The 23,179-nt window shown below is 36.6% G+C and overlaps 1 protein-coding gene across 1 annotated transcript in view; it reads right to left on the bottom strand.

Moving 5' to 3' along the window:
• The window catches only part of LOC135842271 (centrosomal and chromosomal factor-like), a 119,617-nt gene extending 100,258 nt beyond the window's left edge, over positions 1–19,359 (bottom strand). Inside the window, exon 1 of the mRNA XM_065359649.1 lies at positions 18,213–19,359. Coding sequence (XP_065215721.1) covers positions 18,213–18,969 — 757 coding nt within the window. The 5' untranslated portion in view covers positions 18,970–19,359. The remainder of the gene's footprint in view (positions 1–18,212) is intronic.
• Between the last annotated feature and the right edge of the window lie 3,820 nt (positions 19,360–23,179).

Raw genomic sequence — 23,179 nt, 5'->3', positions numbered from 1 at the left:
GGTTTTTTGCCAGTTTTTGGGACAAACTTTCGGACAATTAATTTTTGAAAAAAAGTGAGAATTTTTTTGCAATTTTGTTCAAAAGAGCGTGGTTTTTTGCCAGTTTTTGGGACAAACTTTCGGACAATTAATTTTTGAAAAAAAGTGAGAATTTTTTTGAAATTTTGTTCAAAAGAGCGTGGTTTTTTGCCAGTTTTTGGCAAAAATGAACGGTTTTTTTTTGGCTATTATTGGGATATAAGACTTCAAGAAAAAGTTCAAAAATTACCCTTAGAATAGATTTTTCAAAATTTCAAAATTTTCAAAAATTCGCCAAAAACCCTAAGAAATGCACCTTGGCTCCTGAAATTTTGGTTTTGGGAGTTTTAAAACGTACTCTTTCGATCTAGTTCGGTTTCGTTTAAATCGCATAGTACCAGATTCGAAAAATTCCTTCGTGAGAATAGAAAAAAAGAGAGTAAAAATAATTAATGTAGGAGTGCGTATAGTTTCGTTTGGCTGGCTTCAAAAGGCACGCAATTTCACCATTCTCTTGTCTTCTCCTTGGCTGTTTTTTCTTTGAGGCCATAGTCAGAAATTGATTATCGATCGTCGTCATCGTTCGACACGAATGACGTGACGAGCAATTACACGATCGCTCGGTATTTCGTTTCTTTTTCGCGATCGCGTTCGCCTTCGACGAAAACACAAACATCACGGAAGCCAGAACCAGTTTAGCTGTGTGTTTAATGTTTACATACTCGTATTTTTTGAGTTTACCCATTGCGCGCAAAATGACGTCGATTCGCAGAATTTCTGTACACGTAACCATCCGTACAGCGTGTACCATACCCTGCCTACTTGTTTTCAGTATATTAGAGAAATCGTGTAAATATTATCATTTCTCGAAATCCCGAGTGTCGAACGAGTATACAGGTAAATTTATACCCTTAGGCGGCCGCTGCGCTGGCTAAAACGCGTGTTGCTAATTAGCGTATATACGAGTAACGCGTCCTGGTATTTGGTACGGTAATCGAAATGACCTGTCTGTCGTGATAACAGCTATATACGCGATTAATCGGATGAACGAAGGCTGAATTTTTCATTTTTTCCCCGAAACGAATTATTTTTACGAATATAAAATCAAAATTCACGACGACTTTGATTATTCGACCTGACGAATGAAAGTTTTGATAGGTGCACATGTCGAACATTCCATCGTGCTCTGTAGAACGAGTATTTTTACGAAAAAGTCTCCTTCCCACCCTTCACTTCGGCATGCCTGTATTACTCGTAGTTCGTCAAAGCACCGAAAAAAGGGTTGCTCGGCAATTTTTACCCCATAACGGAGCGAAAGTTGCGCAGGAGGGTTGAGGGTTCAAAGTCGATTTACGCACACCATTTGACCAGATTTATAGTGCGCGAAACGATGAGCAGCGGCGATAACTAAAGTACACACCACGAGGACGAGGACGACGATGGGACTGCTATACCACCAAAAAGAGGATTATCGTTCCCCCTATTTTTGGCATTTCGAACCGGACCCGGTTTTACAACAGATAAAATACCGCCGCCGCCGGGTAATATATCCGCGTGCTTTTCGTTTCGATACCACGTATAGGATGAGCGAGGCAAACTTCTAAAACGAGCAATGGTTTAGTTTCGGCTACAGCGGCGGCATTATTATTCGAGCGAGGCCGAGCAAACGGAGCAGGGTTCCGAGCACACGCCTCGTCCAAAATTCAACGACCGTTGCCAATTTTCTGGCGTAAAAGACGTACGTACGCGTAAAAAGGGCTCTATCCATCGCCAGCTCGCGGCTCGGCTCCGCGGCGATTAAACATAAAAGCAGGCCAAACAAAACCAACAGCAATCAACTGCTCGACGACGAATAGCAGCCGGAAAATCTTACGGAGAACACAGCTGGCGATGATATCGTAAAAGCGGATAAGAAAAATCGGAGCTGCGCTCGCTGCTGTGTGAAAACGACCGACGAGCACGGATTAAGAATTAATAAGTTTCCAACTATATAGCTGAGATAAAGTTGAGCATATTCGACGTCGTCGTCGTCGTTACCGCCTTCTTCTTCTTCTTCGTCTAAAGGCTCAGCATTCCGACACTACTGAAACTAACGTACGATAAAAACTCGCGCGAGAAAAGGGGCTTATAGGACGAACGAAACGAGCTAAAGTTCCAGGAAACGTATATACGTATAGTGCAACTATGCGCGAGAAACAGCTCTTATTTTTATTCTGGTGCGAAGTGTACGAGTACGACGAACAAAGCTGCATTTTAGAAATGGTTGCCGAATTATAGTACGGAAAAGCTGCACGTGCACGGTATTCATCATCGTCATCATCATTCAAAATATGTACACGAGGTTCTTCGCTATATACCCTCGTATAGTTATTCCAACATTCGACTTTCTCAACTGAAAATAAACTTTGAGAAACTTCCATACCTCTTGCTATACTCAGTTGAGCTCAAAAGGGCATCCCTTTACAAAATTGTGAAATTAGCTTTTGATTCAAATTGATGAGTCGAAAGTGATCCAATGGCCGACTCGACTATACCTTCGATGCGACGTGAAAACTGAAAACTCTCCGTTCCCATCCCCTTGATTTTCAGAAATATCACACTCCGTACATCAGAATTTCATTCATATGCTCTTTCGATTTAGCCTCGTCCAGTTGAGAAATTCGTCAGCCAATTGGAACACCTCCTTATGGTCAGATAACCCGATACAATATCACGATGAAATGACACACACAGATGTTGGACATCGACACCGGGATACCTACATACGAGTATTTATCTGCTGGCGATCCTATACGTATACAATCTACGAGTATATAGGAATATAGAAAAGCATTATGTTACTGGTGCTCTGCTCCATCTCCATGTCCCGGACATGGCTGGCGATGAAATTTCAGCATCTCGATATCGTTATTCGTTACACCGGTCGATCCTCTGCATTCAATTGCAGCTACGACGAGTACACAAGATAGGTATATACGATAGAGTAGGTAATACTCGTATCTCGGCGCAATTTTTTTTTCTCTCTTGCGGTAACGTAGCTATCGATGCGTATACATGAGACCTATAGACTCGATTCGGTGGTGTTCTTTCACTCCGACTCGATGTATCAGGCTTCGATATTCTCTCGCTTCAACTTTCTGTACATTGTATGTAGGTAAGGTATAGATATGATATGAAATTTAAACGCGAATCCGAATCGCAGCTCGAACGACGTTGTTGTTGTTGTGGTCACTTCACCGCGACAAAAGTGCACAGCGTACTGTGAAAAAAAATTCCTATCGAGTAGTGCACGCGATAATGTAACGGTTTTAATATTAAAACAAAAAGAAAAAACGTTTGCTGCAATAGAATAGATATAATATTATAGTATTGTATGAAATAGTATTTCAAAACAATTTATAATATACGTTGCTTGTATATTCCATTTTGTTTTTTCTCACTCGTTCGCTCTCTCTCTCTAAGCATTAATCCGGCGTTGTTTTCATAAACGCGTACATATATTTTCGTAACTAATTACATTAATCGCGCTCACGACGAGCGATGTGGCCATGTTCGAAAGCCAGATCGTAGACCGATGCAATACTGCATTATGGTGGGACATAATTTACAACAAATTGATCAGAAATTCATTTTTGAACTCACATTCCTGGTATTGGTACATATTTCGCGTTAACCACTTGAAATGATTGAGAATTTTACCCAATAAGCACCGACCAATGGTATTAAAGTCCATTTTTGGCTCTTTCAGAATGATTTGAAATTTATGGAGAAGTTGAAATAAACACTCACCCATTTATCGTGAGAAGACCGACTTTTCTAGCTGTTTATAGGTGTTTTTATGTTGTTCTATCAAGTTTTGACGATGTTTAATCGCGCAATTATTGGTATTTTTTCAGCGATGTTTTATGCCAATTCTACACAGAGTCTCGAGATGTTTTCAATTTTTCCACATTTTATTTCATCAATTTTCTTCGAATTTCGCAATATTTTTTCAACTTTTCATCATTTTATTTAAACCCCTTTTATGATATTATTTTAACAAATTTTAAAATATTTTTCTTGTATTTCACTCTATTTTGCTTTAATTTTTGACGATTTTAAATTACTTTAGCGATTTTTGCACGATTTTGATCAAGTTTTGTCGTATTTTGTCAACTTTTAGCTATTTTCAAATTTTTTTTGTTTTCTTGAATTTTGTTAATTTTTGCCCATTTTAGTCGGGGAGCCCTCTTAAGGATAAATTGCATCCCCCCCCCCGTCGATCCTCCGGGACAACTTTTTTCTTAAAGAGGGAGTCCTAAGGAACATTTCTATCCCTTGTACTAAAAAAAAAAAAGGTGGCCCTACTTACAAAATGGCGGCCATTTTGATTGGCAGTCAGCCGAAATCGCAGATTTTTCGTTCCAACATAGGACTTGCACGAAATTTTTCAAACTGTACAAAGGTAGATCGAAAGATCAAGCAAAAATTTATCACCTGTCAAAATTTGAAGTGCTTAAGTGCGTTTAAAATGTTACCAAATTGGCCAAGAAAGCTGAAATTTGGGATACACTCTATTATCAACATGCCAAATCGATTGGAAACTGTTTCAACCCGTTTTGAGCAGTTCTGGAGCCTCCAGCAGATTTTTGAAACTCGAAATTCCCACAAAATTTTATCAAATGGAATTTGGAATGTCGAAATTCATTCCGCAAACCAATTTCAATACGCTACGAAGTCAACTGCAGGTGAATTTCAAGTCGTTTTGGAGCCTCCAGCAATTTTTTGAAAATTACTGGAGCCTCCAGCAGATTTTTGAAACTTGAAATTTTTACAACATTTTATCAAATGGAGTTAGCAAGCCGTAATTTACTCTGAAAACTTATTTCAATACAATATGCAGTCAACTGCAGGTGGATTTCAAACCGATTTGGAGTCTCCAGCGATTTTTTGAAAATTACTGGAGCCTCCATCAGATTTTTGAAACTTAAATTTTCACAAAATTACATCAAATGGAGATGGAAAGCTGAAATTTACACTCCAATTTCAACACCCTCTGAAGACGACTTCAGGTTGGTTCAAATCATTTTAGAGTCTCCAGCGACTTTTCAAAAATTACTGGAGCCTCCTGTAGATTTTTGAAACTTGAAATTCGCGCAACATTTTACCAAATGGAGTTGGCAAGCTGAAATTTACTTCTCAAACTAATTTTAATAAGATGAAGTCGACCACATGGTGGTTTCAAATGGTTTTAAATGGTTTTGAAGCTTCCAGCTACTTATTGGAAATTTCAATTTTCCAAAAAACACCATACGACCTCTCAAAAAGTGGCTGGAGGCTCCAAAACGACTTGAAATCAACCAGCAGATGACTTTGTAGCGTATTAAAATTACTTTGCAGAATGAATTTTGATTTTCCATCGCGAAATTTTTAGGAATTTAAAGTTTCAAAAATCTACTGGAGGCTCCAGTAATTTTCAAAAAATCGCTGGATGTTCCAAAACGACTTGAAATCGCCCTGCAGTTGACTTCGTAGCGTGTTAAAATTGGTTTGCAGAATAAATTTCAGCTTTCCAACTCCATTTTGGTAAAATTTTGTGGGAATTTCGAGTTTCAAACATCTGCTGGAGGCTCCAGAACTGCTCAAAACGGGTTAAAACAGTTTAAAATCGATTTGGCATGTCGAAAATAGGGTGTATCCCAAATTTCAGCTTTCTTGGCCAATTTGGTAAAATTTTGATTTTTTCCCCTCATTTTTTGCCAAAATTTGATTTTCAAAAATTCACCAAAAATCGAAAAACGTACTTTAGCATTTGAAATTTTGACAGGTGATAAATTTTTGCTTGATCTTTCGATCTACGTTCGTACAGTTTGAAAAAGTTTGTCCAAGTCCTATGTTGGAACGCAAAATCTGCGATTTCGGCTGACCTACCAATCGAAATGGCCGCCATTTTGTAAGTAGGGCCACTTTTTTTTTTGACTACAAGGGCTAGAAATGTTCCTTAGGACTCCCCCTTTAAGAAAAAAGTTGTCCCGGAGGATCGACGGGGGGGGGGTGCAATTTATCCTTAAGCGGCCTCCCCGACTATTTTTATCGGATTTTATATCAATTAGCAACATTGTAGTTGTTTGTCAATTTTTTTTATGTCGTGTTTTTTATCTTTTACAATTTCATTTCACAAACTTGACGCAATTTCACGAAATTTTGCCGATTTTTTAAAAATGGTACTTCGATTTTATGATTTCTCAATTTTTTTTTCGTTTCTTTGATTTTCTGATTTTTTTTTTTTGATATTTCAGATGTTTTTTTTAGCTCTTTTTGAAATCTCAGTAATTTTGGCAACTTTTACTGATTTGTGTACGAATTTCACTTGTTTTTTTCTTTTTTCGTGATAAACTGATTATCTCTGTGATTGTTTTTGATCTGTTGTTTTTTCACTTTATTAGGTAAGAGATTTATCTCAAGTTTCGCGATGTGACATCAACTTTTAGTCAATTTTCAACCGTTTCGAGAATTTTGACCAATTTTTTTGCAGCAAACCAGCGAATTTTGTCAATGAGTTTTTCGTTCTGAAGGACTTCGTTTCCAGACAACCTGGAGTAGAATTGAGGGATGAGGAGGAGGAGGGGGGTAGTCGACCAGAAAACTCTTTCGAATTTTTCTCAATTCAAAATACATAACTCACTCGAAACTCACTTTCTCCAACAAAATTGCAGTGACTCTGGGATCAAAAGAGGGGAGAGGGGAGTACTTCTGGCTTCATTACTGCGATCGATCCAAAGTTATGAACTGTTGAATAGAAAATTCGTCTTTCTGATTTCTGAAATTCAAAAAATTTATCGTTTCGAAGACTGATGACTGAATTTTTGAAGATAGTAGTACTAGTACTCACACCCATACACGTCATTTCCAGCTGCGACTGTTTACCATCAAGTTTACATTTCCCCCTTTTTCCCCTACTTGCCTGATGATATTTGGTCGTTACGAGCGAAATAATCGAAGTCTCGCATCGTCGAAGCTGATTTCTTTCTATACGAGATATATTTTCAAAAAAAAAATACCAACGAGTTTGCAACCAATGGAACGAACTAACGATTGAACGATGAAACAAACTCGGCGTGACATAGATTTTCATTTTCAGGTCACTTCTTTTCATAGAACGAGCGCCGCAGAACTTTAACCCTTATCGTTATGATTGTGTGTTCTCGTGTTATGACGACGATGTACGCGTACGAGTAATGGCGTAAACTGAGAACTTTCCATCGACTGCGCTAGAGCTTTTCGAGAAATTGCATTTTTTTTTTCACACGATTGTAATATTCCTCATTTTGTTCGTGGAATCGAGGATATAGTTTTTGATTTCTGGATCGTATATAAATAGTAATTAATTACGTTTATTAAATTGTTCATTTTTAATTCGAATCATTTTCATATCTGTTCGAAACCTTCGACGACCCTGCCGAGCGTTTAATTTAGTCAAATATGTCCAAGGAAACACGTCCGCAATTACATTTATACGATTTTTGTGCGGATTCATCGCCCACGGTTTTTTTTTTCTATCTGCGGCTAGAAAACAGTTCGAACGGTGTTTCGGACAGTTTGGCGAAGATTACTTTCGTATTTTTTTCATCGTGTTGAAATTTTTGCGTGCTCTCGTATCACTACACATACCAATTGATACGCTCGGATAGTTGTGGGAAGTTTTCTTTTCTTTATCGCCGTCTGTCGCCCCCTCCCTCTCCCCCGTACGTTGTCGTCGTCGCGACGCTGGGCCGCCGGAAAATCGCGAGATACACGATACGACGTTCTGGCGTCGTCGTTGAAATTATTGCGTAGGTATATTTTGTTCGGAGGAGGACGATATCGATATTTTGAAAATGTTTGTAAGATTTCAGTGTTGTGTATTTTTTGCTATTTTGATAGAAAAGTTTAGCGATGATTTGGAAGTGGAGTGAAGGTGTGGGTTTTTTTCGTTGGTTTGGGGCATCGATTTTGAGAAGGTTGGCAATTAGAGGTGGGGTAAGAGAGCTTGGGACGGTGGAAAGGAAATTTTATCGTACACGAAGGACCTTTCCAGTTTCCATACTGTTGTTTGTTTCTACTTATATACATACTTACACGTAGTGCACTGTACAGTTTGAATGGCTATGATATTAGTTCGGCTCGAATACACGTCCACGTACTGCCAATGCCCTGCCATTGCGCTCTCTCTGTGCAGTGTGCACTTGAGTGGCTAAAATAGGTACTCGTAGTACGAGGGGGGAGGGGGGGAAGAGGTTCCCTGCTATATACGATGTGCCCTCGAATCATCAAAAAATATAAAACGCCGGAAACCCCCTCGACGAAAGTTTCAAAATACAATAAACAACGTGAAACGATCTAAAGTTTTCGAAATTCGTCGTATTATTATTACTGTGCGCGGAGCTGGGAGCTTTGTCTTGCCACGTTAACCCTCTCTCGTCTGATGGCACAACCTGTACCAGGCCACGTACCATTGCTGATCGTAAACGGATATAATAATGGGGTTTACAGAGAATAAAGAGGGTGCGGTGTGGGCGGTGGCCGATGTATTGTTCTTAGGTACCTATTATGGTAGGGTTTTCTACCTCGAAGTGTTCTCGTCAGCATCGTCGACGTCGTCGTCGTCTTATGTGTATTTTCTTTTTAATTACTTTACGTCTCGAATATTGGAGATTTCTTTTCTTAATTTTTCGCCGGGTTTTTTTCTCACAGTTGCGAGGATGGTATCGATTTTGGCTCTATGAGCTGTAATCCCCCTCTTTTTGTTATCGAATGTTGTTAGCTGAGAATAAAGAGTATTCCAGGGTTAAATACGTAGGTGAAATGCCATGAACGAATTGATCAATTTTTTGAAATAACCATTCGCCAACGAATTGGTCAATTCTTTAATTTATAAATCAATTCGTTCGCGAACGAATCACTCGAACGAATCGATTCGTTCGCGAACGATTCACAAAAAATACTTAATTCAATTCGTTCGTGAATGATTCACCAAAAATTAAGCAAATGAATCGATTCGTTCGCGAATGAATCACTAATACAAATCAATTCGTTCGCGAATGATTCGTCAAAAATTGAGTAAATGAATCGATTCGTTCGCGAACGAGTCACTAATACGACTCGATTCGTTCAATCACTTATACGAATCAATTCGTTCGCGAATGATTCACCTATACAAATCAATTCGTTCGTAAATGTTTGACAAAAAATAATTCAATTCGTTCGTGAATGATTCGCCAAAAATTGAGCAAATGAATCGATTCGTTCGCAAATGAGTCACTAATACGAATCGATTCGTTCGCGAACGAGTCACTTATGCAAATCAATTCGTTCGCGAATGATTCATCAAAAATTTAGTAAATGAATCGATTCGTTCGCGAATGAATCACTAATACAAATCAATTCGTTCGCGAATGATTCGTCAAAAATTGAGTAAATGAATCGATTCGTTCGCGAACGAGTCACTAATACGACTCGATTCGTTCACTTATACGAATCAATTCGTTCGCGAATGATTCACCTATACAAATCAATTCGTTCGTAAATGTTTGACAAAAAATAATTCAATTCGTTCGTGAATGATTCGCCAAAAATTGAGCAAATGAATCGATTCGTTCGCAAATGAGTCACTAATACGAATCGATTCGTTCGCGAACGAGTCACTTATGCAAATCAATTCGTTCGCGAATGATTCATCAAAAATTGAGTAAATGAATCGATTCGTTCGCGAATGATTCATCAAAAATTGAGTGAATGAATCGATTCGTTCGCGAATGATTCATTTATACAAATCAGTTCGTTCGCGAATGATTCACAAAAAATAATTCAATTTGTTCGTGAATGATTCACCAAAAATTGAGCAAATAAATCGATTCGTTCGCAAATGATTCATCAAAAATTGAGTAAATGAATCGATTCGTTCGCGAACGAGTCACTTATACGAATCAATTCGTTCGCGAATGATTCACCGAGAAATCGATCAATCTATTTACTTAATCGCCAATTGTTTGTAAATGATTCGATTCGATTGTGAACAGATCAATTGAAGAGTGATATTCCAAAACTCGCTTTGTCCATTTTCACAACTTTTCAGGAGAGAGGAAAAACAGTTTCCCTTTAAACGGGTAAATTGGCTTTTTAGGCGAGTTTAGCACTTTATTTGGGTGGATTTATGATGTAGGAGTGTAGGTATACATTTCATCCACTAAATACTGCTGGAAAAAAGTTCAATAAAAATGGACAAAGCGCGTTTTGGAACATTATTTTTTTTTTTAATTTTTAGTGAATTGGCTATTTAGGTGAGTTTAACACCTCATTTTGGTAGGTTGATGATGTAGGAATGTGAGTCAATACTTCATCTACCAGGTACCACTGAAAACCCAACTTTGATAAAAATGGACAAAGCGAGTTTTGGAATATCACTCTTCAATTGCTGTACAATGTTTCAAAAAAAGTGAATCAATTCGTTCGTAAAAAATTTACATGAAAAATTTTGAAAATCGACTAAAAAAATCACAAAAAATGACTCACATTGATAAAATTTTAGTAAGGATTTCAATTTTTAAAAAACTCGATGAAATAGTATAAGACGTCGTAAAAACTTCATAAAAATAATGAATGACATAAAAACACTTGGAAAATTACTGCAAGTTGATGAAATCTATCAAGGAATTTGAGCCAAATCCTACAAAAACTGTGTAAAAGATGAATTAAAGCCAAATTGAACGAAATTTTTCAAAAATTGTTTGAAAATTCATCAAAATGTCACAAATACAGCTGAAAATGACCAAAAGTACGCGAAATACACGAAAAATTCCACAAAAATGCACGAAACGTGAAAAATTACAAAAACTACATCAATCATTATCAAAAATGAGAGAACATTTTGCAAAATACGAAAATTTCTTGAAAAACTACGCAATCAAGATAGGGAAAAAAATCACTGACATTTTTTTTTAAAAATGAAGATAAATGTCGATAAATTTGAACAAATTCAAAGAAAAACAATATTAACAATTTCACGCAGAATTATTCGCTTTAGAGTATCACATAGAATGAAACTTCTCCATATTCAACATTCAACATCTATTTCGCACTCGAATTCGCCCAACTCTACAATAAAAATATTCTCTACAAACTAAAAAAAGGCAACGTCATCCGACCTAAAATAACATCGAATAAATGCAATTCAATTTCAACTCCAACCCGCACCGAAAAGCATCAACCATCATGGCCAGAATCACCTTCGTCGTTCGTTTCGCGATGATGATCGCATATTTCATTTAGATATAGCAATAATTTCGCCGAAATTTACACAGCTCGACAGAAGAACGTTTTCCATCAAAACCATTCATTACCACTACAGAAAGGGAGAGAGAGAGAGAAGGACAACTCGTCGTCGTCGTCGATGTTCGAATAAAACATCGTGTAATCATCTGTACAGTAGGTAATTTTTCTTCCATCGCCATCGCCATCGTTAAACCCTTAAACCGGAACACACAGCACGACGACGACGATGCGGGAAGGTCATTCGCGCTGTAATTAGCAAAAATATCGATATTTCCTCGGCTCTCTCTATATTATCGAAATTCACTCTCTACGTCTCTACAACACAACAAATACCTACTCGTTCCTCGTCAAACTGAAACTCGGCATAATTAATCACCCGTCATCGATTTTCAGTCTACGAATACGACTATACGAGTACGATGATACCAGACCCAACCCAGGGTACCTCTACTAAGGGTATACGAGTAGAAAAGCCCAATAATGTAAGTTCGTCCTACGCGCTATTCTAAAATTCAATTCTCTTCCAACAAAAGGAGTGAAAAGAGAAAGAGAGAACGAGAAAAAAAAAATGATGATTATACTCGAGCTGCTGGCTGCAGGAATTAGCACAGCGAAAAAATAACGTTATCTTCGACGTTTACTCGATAAATTCGCCGCTTTATTTCCTGTTGGCTGGGCTGGGCTGGGCTGGTAGAGAGAGGTATGGTATATTTTGCAATAGTATACGCTACATAACTTTCTTCAGCAGCTACACGCGAACGCAGAGGTGTGACTGAAGGTGCAGGGGGGCAGAGAGGAGAGGAAGGCTATTTGTTTCGTAGTACATATTAATTGACGCGTGTAAATACTCGTACCTTTTTGTTTTTGTTCTTTTTTCATTACTTCGCACTACTAAACTTTGTACAAGGCAAGGCAGCAACAATACTCATATTCATATTCATATTCATATTATTCCATACCATACATATAATTACTCTACCATACGTTTACATATAAAGATACCGAATACAATATGCCAGTTTGATCCTCATACGCATAAATCTGGCTTTCAGACGAAGAGAAAATACGAATGGATACCCCCCCCCCAAATGTCCCAATACACCGAATCAGGTACACAACAACAATACACACAATAAAGCATACGTAAAAATACGAGTACGTATCTTTGGTTTGGCCACAGTACAGAAAAATTTTCGGTTCGTTGACGAAAGTACGCGTTAATGCAAATGGCAAAAGCATAAATATGCAGATGAGATGAGCAGACGAGATAAATGCACGTTCGTCGTCGTTATTTGGAAGCAGAGCTGACTAGCTGAGTAATTTTCGGTACGACGAGGAGTGAGGAGTGAAGGGAGGGGGGGGGGGGACGCACACATACGACCACGACATTTTGCCATTGTTGACGATGAGAGAAATAATCGCTCGTCGGTATACCTACCTACTTAATACGACAATCTCGACATTGTTGCCATCGTAGTCGTAGCCGAAAAAAGTATGACTAAACCGATGATTAATCCGATGTTTACTTTGGTATTCAACTCGGTCACGCGATCGAAATTTCTAACGCTAATATACGATAAGGAGAAAGACGAGCGAAGAGAACGTGCAGTTATCGGAGGGGAGGGGATTTTGCAACGATTATTATAAGTATGGTTACCATATCGTGCATTACAATTATCATCATCATCATATTAATTTTTAGCTCGTATTTCTTCTCACTCATATTTTGTAAATTCATTTCATACCGAAGTTGATAGCACGCTCATGGTTATGATTTGAAGCTCAAAATCTTACGTGAGAATTCGCCTGCTCTCATTTCACAGATGGACGAAACATGCACTCGTCTTCCTTAAAAATTCAACGTTTCCAACATTTTTGAGCCTGAAACGCCTCAAAAAAGTTAATACGAGACCTTCTCGCAGCCAGAAATCAATTATCGCGAAAAAATATTCGTACGTACATTTTTCAGAAAATGCCTGAAACTTTCATGAAAAGTGAATCTTGAAGAATATTTTAATCTGGAAGGTAACCAAATAAAAATTGATTTTTTTTTACTTCCTTTCAATTTTTTCTTATCATGCTTTCAACGTTGAAGTCCTACGCTCTTTCCTTCTTCCACAAAGAAATCACCAACATTTTTCACCTGCATCGCCAGTCAACATTTCAAAACATCAAATTTGAGCCAAAAATTGAAGAAAAAAAAATCAAAATTTCACTTAATTACGCTAGAAAACTGCAATTTTGTAGAAACTCTATTATTAACCTCCCAAACGAATTAGAAACGTTTTCAAACCGCTCAGAAGACTTCTGGAGCCTCCAGCAGGGTTTAAAAGTTGAAATCCTCACAAAATTTCAAGTAATCGGTGAAGTTGGAAAGCAAAAATTCGTTTTAAACGCTACCTTCAACACGTCCGAGTCGATTGGAGCCTAATTCAAGCCGTCCTGGAGCCTCCAGCGATATTTTGAAAATACCAGATATTCAAAAAATCGCATAAAACTGTTCAAATTGACTTCAGGACGTATAAACGCGATCGAATGACCTACTTGAACGATTTCGTACCAATTTTCTGAAATCTGTCTCTGCTGGTTCAAAATCGCCATATTTCTTCAACGATTTCAAAATTGAGAATTTTAAAAACATACAATTTCGAACTGGCCGAAGCCAATTTTAGAAAATTGGTGTTTTTTTGTAGTTGATCAAACGAGTCAATATCAAGCACCAATCACCTTTAGAGACGTGCTCATGTTAACCTGAACACTTTTGTCAAAGTTTCATTTTTTATTTTTGGCAAAAATTGCATAAAATCTCACTTTTTGTCAAAATTGCCAAAAAATCCTCGTTTATTGATAAAAATTGTCATTTTTGATAAAAAAAATTCTCTATAAATTTTTTTAAACAAAAAATGCCAAAAAGTCTCGTTTTTATCTTGAAAAGTCCTGCATTTAGCCAAAAATTCTCAGTTATTTGCAAAAAATACAAAAAATGTATATTTCTTCAAACATTGTCTTAAAGTCTTGCTTTTTTGTCAACAATTTCCAAAAATGCTAGATTTCTTGTAATTGAAAAGCCCCGTTCTATAAAACTGCCACAAAAATGCAATAAAAATATTATGCTTTTCAAAAAGGAAAAAAATTGCCATAATTTCCACCAAGATTGTGAAATTTTTTCTTTTAAAAAATTCCTGTTTTTTTTTTTTTTTTTTTAACAAAATTACCAAAGATTTTTACATTTTTTTCTCAAAAATTACCAAGAAGCCTTCATTTTCTGTCAGGAATTCCCGAAAAGCATCACTTTCTTGACAATAATAATTCCAAAAAGTCCTCGAGTTTTCATAAAAATAGTCAAAGTCTTTGCATTTTGCTAAAAATCGTAAAAATAAATTCTCACTTTGTGACATAATCGTTGAAAATCGTCGTTTTCTTGCAAAAATTTCCAAAAGACTGATTTTTTTCAATTTGCCAAAATTGCTAAAAAAAAAAAACCTTTTTTGTTAAAATTATCAAAGTTTCGTTCCGGTATTTTGCTAAAAATTTGTAATTTTTTTTTCGGAATTTGTAATAAATTCTCACTATGTTGGCAAAAATTTCCAAAAAGTCCGCATTTCAATACAATTTTGACGAATTCGATTCAATTTAACTTGAAACCACGTCCAATCGACTCAGCATGTTGAAATAAGAGTGTTAGAAAGTCAATTTCCGCATTTTAACTTTATCTACTTGGTAAAATTTTGAGAAAATTTCCATTTCCAAAAAATCCGTCGGAGATTCCTAAACTGCAATGTCAAAACGGTTCGAAACCATTTCCAATCGATTCCAGAGGGAGACGGCGGGGGGAGGGGGTCAAAAATCGGGCACATACCAAATTCTAGATTTCTGAATTATTTTGATTTTTTTTCGACTTTCAACCCAAAATTTGATTTACAAAAATTCACTAAAAATCGAAAAATGTTGACTTCAACGTCTGAAATTTTGGCTGGCGACGTATTTTCGAGTTCACTTTCAATTTAGCTTTGTCCAAATGGGGGGGGGGGAGGGGTTGTTTTCTGAAACATTTCGGCATCATTTCTGTACTTTTTGACGACTTTTGCGTTTGACATAAAATGTCAAAAAGTTTCGCTTTTTAGCTTAAAAATTGAAAAACAGTTTTGCATTTTCAACAAACGTTGCAAAATAGTAAAATTTGTTGATAATAATTTCCTCAAAAATTCTGCATTTTAGCCAAAAAATCTCAGTTTTTTGCAAAAAAATACCAAAATTTTTTCCAAAAATGCTAGATTTTTAGCAATTGAATAGAAAACTGCTCAAAAAATGCAATAAAAATTTCACTTTTCAAAAAAAAAAAAAAAATTGCCATAATTTTTACCAAGATTGTAAGAGTTTTCCTTTTTAAAAAATTCCTCTTTTTTTTCTTCAAAAATTACCTATCTAAAAGCCTTTATTTTCTGTCAGAAATTACTCGAAAGCATCACTTTCTTGACCATAATAATTCCAAAAAGTCCTGTTTTTTGCATAAAAATTGTCAAAGTCTCGCTTCTTGCTAAAAATTGTAAAAAATTCCCACTTTGTGACATAATTGAAGAAAATTATCGTTTTCTCGTAAAAATTCCCAAAAGATTAATCTTTTTAAAAACTTTTCAACAGTCTTACTTTTTTGCCAAAATTATTGCTAAAAAGGCCTTTTTTAGTTAAAAGTATCAAAGTTTCGTTTTGTGGTTTTTTTTGGATCGGAATTTGCAAAAAATTCTCACTGGCGAAATTTTTTTAAAAATTCCGGCTTTTTATACCATTTTTTTAGACGAATTTAATGGAATTCAACACTTTTTCATGCACTTGAAACCACATCCAATCGACTCAATATAAGAGTACAGAAAGTAAATTTCCGCGTTCTAACTTTATTTTGGTAAAATTTTGAGAAAATTCCCATTTCCAAAAATCCGTCAGAAGCTCCCAAACTGCTCAAAACGATTCGAAAACGTTTCCAACGATTCCAGGGGAGAGGGGGAGGGGGGTCAAAAATAGGGCACATACCACATTTCAGATTTCTAGACTAATTTGATGAAATTTCGATTTTTTTCCACGACTTTTAACCCAAAATTTGACTCACAAAAATTCACCAGTAAAAATAGAAAAATGTATACTTCAGCGTCTAAAGTTTGGCTGGCGATGTATTTTCGAGTTTACTTTCAATTCAGCTTCGTGCAAATGGGAGGGGGCCTGTTTTTCTGATAAATGTTGGCATCATCTCTGTACTTTTTGACGACTTCTGAGTAACAGTTCTCGATTTTACTTCCCACACTACACGATCTAAATTCTAAAATTTAAATTTTCTGATTTTCAAGTAAACAAATTTGCGAGAAGAACGAAATTCTCTGATTTTTTCAAGTTTTCCAAAGAGTAGACAAGACACTTCATAACTGTTCAGAAAATGAAGAATTTAACTCATTTGCCAGACGTGATTCGAGCGCTAAATCAATTCGTAACAAGTCAAAAATCGAAATAAGCTCGTCAATTTGGTTAAACACGCCCTAAAGTTGGAGAAAATTGCCTAAATTCGATATCTAAACCTTAAAATCATTAAACCACTTCGAACGAAGTCAATTTGAAACGTTTCAAAATCATTCAAAGAGCAAAATTCGATCAGTTTCGATCATTTGATATCAAACGAATCGAAACGTTCAATTTTAGAGATTTTACTACCAAAAAATGGCTATTTTAGGAACCCCTCATTCGTATCCAATTGCTCCAAAATGAAGCTTTTCGATGATCATAAAATAATATTTGCAAAATTGTAAAAAAGGGTCACCTAATTCAGCCCTAAGAAAAGGCCACCTCGAATTAAGGAATTTTTAATTTTTTCAACCAAAACCGAGAAAAAACAACGTCACATTTCAAAAACTAAAAAATTGCATCTTCAAGTCAGACATATTGGCTCAAAGTAGATGGATTCCTCTTTCATTTGAGTAATTAACCAATTCGGTGGCATCAGTGGTACCCAAATTACGAAGCTGGAGACGTTACAATTTTGGAGATTTTTCTACCAAAAAATGGCTCTTTTGGGAACCCCTCATTCGTATCCGATTGCTGCAAAATGAAGCTTTTCGATGATAATAAAATAATATTTGTAACATTCTAAAAAAGGGTCACCTAATTCAGCTCTCTAAAAAAAGGGCCACCTCAAATTTAGAAGTTTTTTCAACCAAAACCGAGAAAATACAACGTCACATTTCACTCGTCAATTCAAAAACTAAAAAATTGCATCTTCAAGTCAGACATATTGGCTCAAAGTAGAAAGATCCGTCTTTCATTTGAGTAATTAACCAATTTGGTGGCATCAGTGGTACCCAAATTACGAAGCCGGAGACGTTACTCGATAGTTGGCGTTCAAAACACGATCTCACAATCAGTTTCAATACTTCGAAGTTCGAATCTCGTATATGATTTTCACATAAAAAGCCACAGATTTCGATCACAACGTTGGGTGTGATCATTTCACACAACTTTGGGAACCCGGAAAGGGAAATGATTCGAAAAAATGCGACCAAATTGATACTAAAAAACGATAAAATTGCAACCATATTGAACGAAACCCGCCACTGCACCGCCGCATTATTATTTTATTATAACCATAACCCGGTTTTCTCTCGGTCTCGGTTATTTTTTTCCTCGATCAAATCTACTTCTACACACAATAGCACTCTACAGAAACATCGCCTCTGCTGCTGCTTCATCACCACATCAGCTATATACGATTCCTCAACAACATTGGTTCGTACTTCGTACTTGGTTCATTCGATGTGGGGTCACAATGTGCGGGCAATTAAATTTAACGAGCGACGGCGACGTTGTTGGCGGATTTCGATTCGAGTATATGTATCGAGTAAACGCAAAATGGTATTTCCAATTACCTGTTATGAACGATTTATTATCCTTCATCACAGTTAAAAATCTGGCATCGGGTACTACGGTTTGAATATCACTATGTAAGCTTAAGTCGGCCGAATTGGCGGCTGCAGTCATCGGGCTCCTTCTAAATATACCTCGATCGGTGTTACAATTCACAGCCTCGTTTGAAGAACATATTAAAGGCGGTCTGCCGCCGATACCGGTGGCCGATTTCGAATTACACGACGTCATTTGCTGCTGAGAATGAGATGAAGCCGCTGTTTTGGCCACCGCCACCGCTGGCTGAGAATACGCCGCAGCTGCGGCCGCCGCCGCCGCCAAAGCTCGCATTTGCGAACGTTGCTGTCGGCTGCTGCTACTGCTGCTGCCTTGACTGCTGGTGCTTTGGCTGCCGCTGCTCATGTAGTTGGTTATCCTTTGAGGTAAATTATTAATAAACGGACTACGATTTTGGCTTTCTTCGCGTCTGTAATACGACGGATGGATCATTAACAAAGGCTCGTTTTTCGTACCGATCGGCGGCTTCGCCGAATTCGGCAGCTCGTATTCCACGCTACAGTCGACGTGTAACGGTTTCGTGAAATCTTTCAAATTGCTCGATATCAACGTTCGACCACCGCTATTCATACTGACACTGGCACAACTATTGTTTTGATGACCACCGCCGGTGCTATTACCGCCGCCGACGCCGCCACCGATGACGCCATTGCTGGGTAAATTGAAATATGGAAAATTACTATTCACTACGGCCATCGCCATCGCTGCAATCTTCGCCTTTCTCAATTTTTTTCGTCGTTATTATTCTTCACTTGGATCTGCTCGAAACACACGTACACACACACAAACCACGAACAACCACACAAACGAGAAACGAAATACGAAATACGAAGAAAGAATACAACACACGATCTTACAATATTATTATTATTATCAATTTACGCTAAAAAATACGAATAAATAAAACAATATCTCGTCACAGCACCATTCACCGATCGAATATTTACGAATTTATTATTATAAATTAACAGCGTAGAAAAAACAACGTAAACGATTTATGAAAATAATATTATACAAATTACGAGACATCGTCGACACGTACACACAGTTACCATCGCCGCGCCAGAACTAACGAAAAAACGAAACGAACAAAAGGCCGCCGCAGTCAGCCGTCGCACGAACCACCTCCACCCCACTCCTACCATCGACAGCTACGCGTGCTAATATCCGAACGCGAGTGCGCATGCGCGCCTACCTTGTAAACGCATAATTCCAAATGCTCTTGTAGTTCGGCACCACCAGTGTAATATAACGAGCAATCTCGTTCATTTTCTATTTCAGCACATTGCCTGTTTCTTCTCTCAAACATACAACATCAGTATAATATAATAAGTTTACGAAAAATTGTATTTTCGTTTAAAATAAAATTGAAGATTGAAGAAAACATTGAGTGGGCACATAAGTATTTTAATAGTGTAAAATTGTCTACAATGATTTCATTGATTTATATGCAGAATCCTAGCTTAGCTCTTAGCTTTTTTTACCCCTCAAGTTTTATTCAAGTTCAAAGTTTGCTCTCCTCTTTGGGCATATATTATATACTCAAAGGCTCTCCTGCAAACTGACAAGTTCCAAGTATTATTTCGTTGTATTGGAAGACAGAATGCAGTGGACATATAGGTGTTTTAGCCACATTTCACGCTCTACATGATGCAATAAATTCCAAAATCCCAGCATTACTTACCATTCAATTTTTATTTTTATTAGGTAGAGTTCAAACTTCACTTTAGTAATTAAATATGAAAATTATGAACTTTGAACTAGAATACAACTCGAACAATAAAAGTTAGGATTATGAAAATCGTTGCGTCGTGTAGTGTCAAATGTAGATATCATTTTACACTAAAATATAACACCCCTCATTTAGCATGGATGGCGTATTTTCGAAAGATCATACACAATACAAGTTAAGTCTTAAAAGCTACATTCCGCAGAACTCCAAGTGAATAATCATCGGTACTTTGGTAGTAAAGTAACTGGTAGTAATATTTCCACCAATTTTATATAAATCATCATTTCGAAATTGAAATTCGAAGTTGAGTGTGGTTTGTTTACTTTCACTGACTGAACTGATAACTGACTCGTATATGATTCATTTTAGCGTTCGTTCAGTGGTGGTGCCGAACTACAAGAGCATTTGGAATTATGCCTTGTAAACATTTCCCTACGTAACCTGCGATTTTTACGTACCTTGGGTGTTTGGAATTAGGCTGCGTTGCCAAAATGAGCGAAATATTCGTACCCGTACCTCATCCTCGCCTCACACCTCACCTTTTTTTCCTAATTCCTATTGAATTATTATCGGATTTTTTTCAATTCTTTTATATTTTTGTTATCGGGATTTACGAGTGGAATTTTCCCCTTCTTCTTTTCGTAGTGACAGTCGTGAGTCGTCGTTCGAAAGGAATAAAAATTTAATTCGCGAATATCTTTCAGGTATCGACGAGATTTCGTGGCAATAAAAATAAAATGCGAATATTTTCATGTATGTAACTCGGATTTATCACTTTGAATTCGTCGATAGACGATTTGAAGATAAGTAGGTAGTTCGAACGAGCGAGCATGAGATCATTAGAGAGTTCGTTCGCTGAGGTGATAAAATTTGGTGACAAATTATTCGAATTATTATTGGTTCCAATGATCTTTTTTTTTGAAGGGGAAGCGAACTCGAAAATGTCCAATTATTGCAATAACTCAATGTACAAGTTTACGAAAATTAATGCAATCATACGTACAAATTGAAGCCCAAATTTTGTTGTAAATGTGACCAGGGCCAACTCAATTCAATTCTCCCAAATAATAAGAAAACACAATTTTCTACTCCACTTTTCAGCATTATGGATCAAGATCGAAATTCGATACTCACCTACAACAAAGAAACAAAAAACAAACGGGTGGATTAGCTATGACATGGAAATTAGTGATACTTATGAAATAAGGGGAAACACATAATTCAACGATTAAAAAAGTAGTTTGCACGATGGGTATAGTAGTCATTTGAACGACAAAAAGTCGTTTTAACAACGACAATAATTTAGGTGGTAAGCACTAAACAGTACACACTAAGCACAGCATTTTTTAAACATTGACATTATACAAATTTGTCTGTAAGATAAGCAGGTTTTTTTACATAACATATTCTCGAAAATTGAATTTTTTGTACACCCCCCCCCCCTCATCACCACAAACTTCCAAAAAGAATTGATTTTCGGGAATAAAAAGTCTTCTTTTTATTAGTTTTTGTTCCAAAATTGCCAAAAAAAAAGGTCCTACTGTTTGCCGAACTTGCTAACAAGAGAACCTCTTGAGCAGGGTGTCTAACAAAATTTCAAAATAAAAAAGTATGACTTGAATAGGACTTTTAGCAGGACTTTCAGCAGGTCATTTCTCGGGCACTTATGGAATTTTTTAAGGGCAGGGGTAGAGAGGGGGGGGGGGGTAAAAATTCACATTCAAGTTTTTGGCCAAATTTTTGTAAAAAATGTTTGCTTTTCTTGTCTTTAAACACCTTATGATTTTATTTAAACAAGTAGGTAAACGCCAAAAATATAATGTTTCAATTCAATTTTTCGTTTGACTTTCTCCTTATGAATTTTAAAAATTGATGAACATCACATCATTTTCGCTTAAAATCAAATTCAACCTGAATTCTTCAATTTTGATTGTAAATATTTCATATTAAGTATGCACTATTTGCTTCAAAATTTTGAAATTTGAATGTTATTTTTTGTTGAAAAATGGAAAATGTAAAAAGAAAATCAAATGGGCTCGAGCAAAGCGAGGGCAAAAGCTTTCGAAAATTAGTATTCTAGGAGGCATAAAAACGATAGAATTCGAATATTATATTTTTTGTAAAATCTAAAAGAAAAAAGAAAAGCGAACAGACCCGAGCAAAGCAAGGGCAAAAAATCTCGAAAATTAGTATATTTTCGAAAGATATAAAAAACGATGATGTTTGACTCATAAAAAGTTCATCATTTTGTTTCAAAATTTTGAAATTCAAATAATGTTTTTTTTTTTTTTTGAAAAATTCAAAATTGACAAAGTAAAGCGAACGGGCTTGAGCGAAGCGAGGGCAAAAGCTCTCAGAAATCAGTATTCCGAGAGGCATAAAAACGATAAGCGAGGCCAAAAGCTTTCAAACATTCAATCATGTTTTGATAAGTGAAAACAAAAAGTTTCTTTATGGAGAGAGGAGTTTATTTTTCTGATTTGAACTTTGAACATTTCTTGAATTTGAACAATAAGGTTTTCATGCGGGAAAAGAAGACCAAATAGCCCGAGGGAAGCGAGGGCGAAAGCTCTCAAAAATGTGCAATTCGAAATCTAAAAAAGTCAACAAATGAACCCTCAAAATTCTGGAAAAAAGGGGAAACATTGAGAGTTTTTAAAGGTCTAATTGAAAAAAAGTAGGACTTTTAGATAAAATTGTTGAAAAGTAGGACTTCAGTAGGACCAAAAGGACTTTTGAAAAAAAGTAGGACTTTAGTAGGACTAATAGGACCAGTAGGACCTGTTAGACATCCTGTTGAGGTGCCCGCCTCCGATTTGAACGACACCACGATTTTTGGAAAGAGCATGTTCTAAAACCCTCAAATCCAAATTTTCAACTGCCCAAGTTCATTTTTCGATTTTTGGCGAATTTTAGAAAATCCAAAATTGACTATTTTGGTGATTTATGCTTTTTTATAAAAAAGTACGTACTTGATCAATAAAAATGTTCAAAATAAGTCCTAAAACTGATAAGATCTCAACCCCCCAAATCCAAATTTCGACATTTCCAGCCATTCTGGAGCCTCCAGCGCGATTTTTCAATTTCTCCAGAATTTTGAATTTGCTCAAGAAGGCGTGAATATGAAGTTGGGCAGCTAAAAATCGAGTTGTGTGTTATACTCGATCTGTTTAACAAGTT

The sequence above is a fragment of the Planococcus citri genome, chromosome 4, assembly GCF_950023065.1.
Source record: "Planococcus citri chromosome 4, ihPlaCitr1.1, whole genome shotgun sequence".
NCBI lineage: Eukaryota > Metazoa > Arthropoda > Insecta > Hemiptera > Pseudococcidae > Planococcus > Planococcus citri.
The sequence above is the reverse complement of the archived record's forward strand: the minus strand, read 5'-3'. Positions and strand labels throughout refer to the sequence as shown.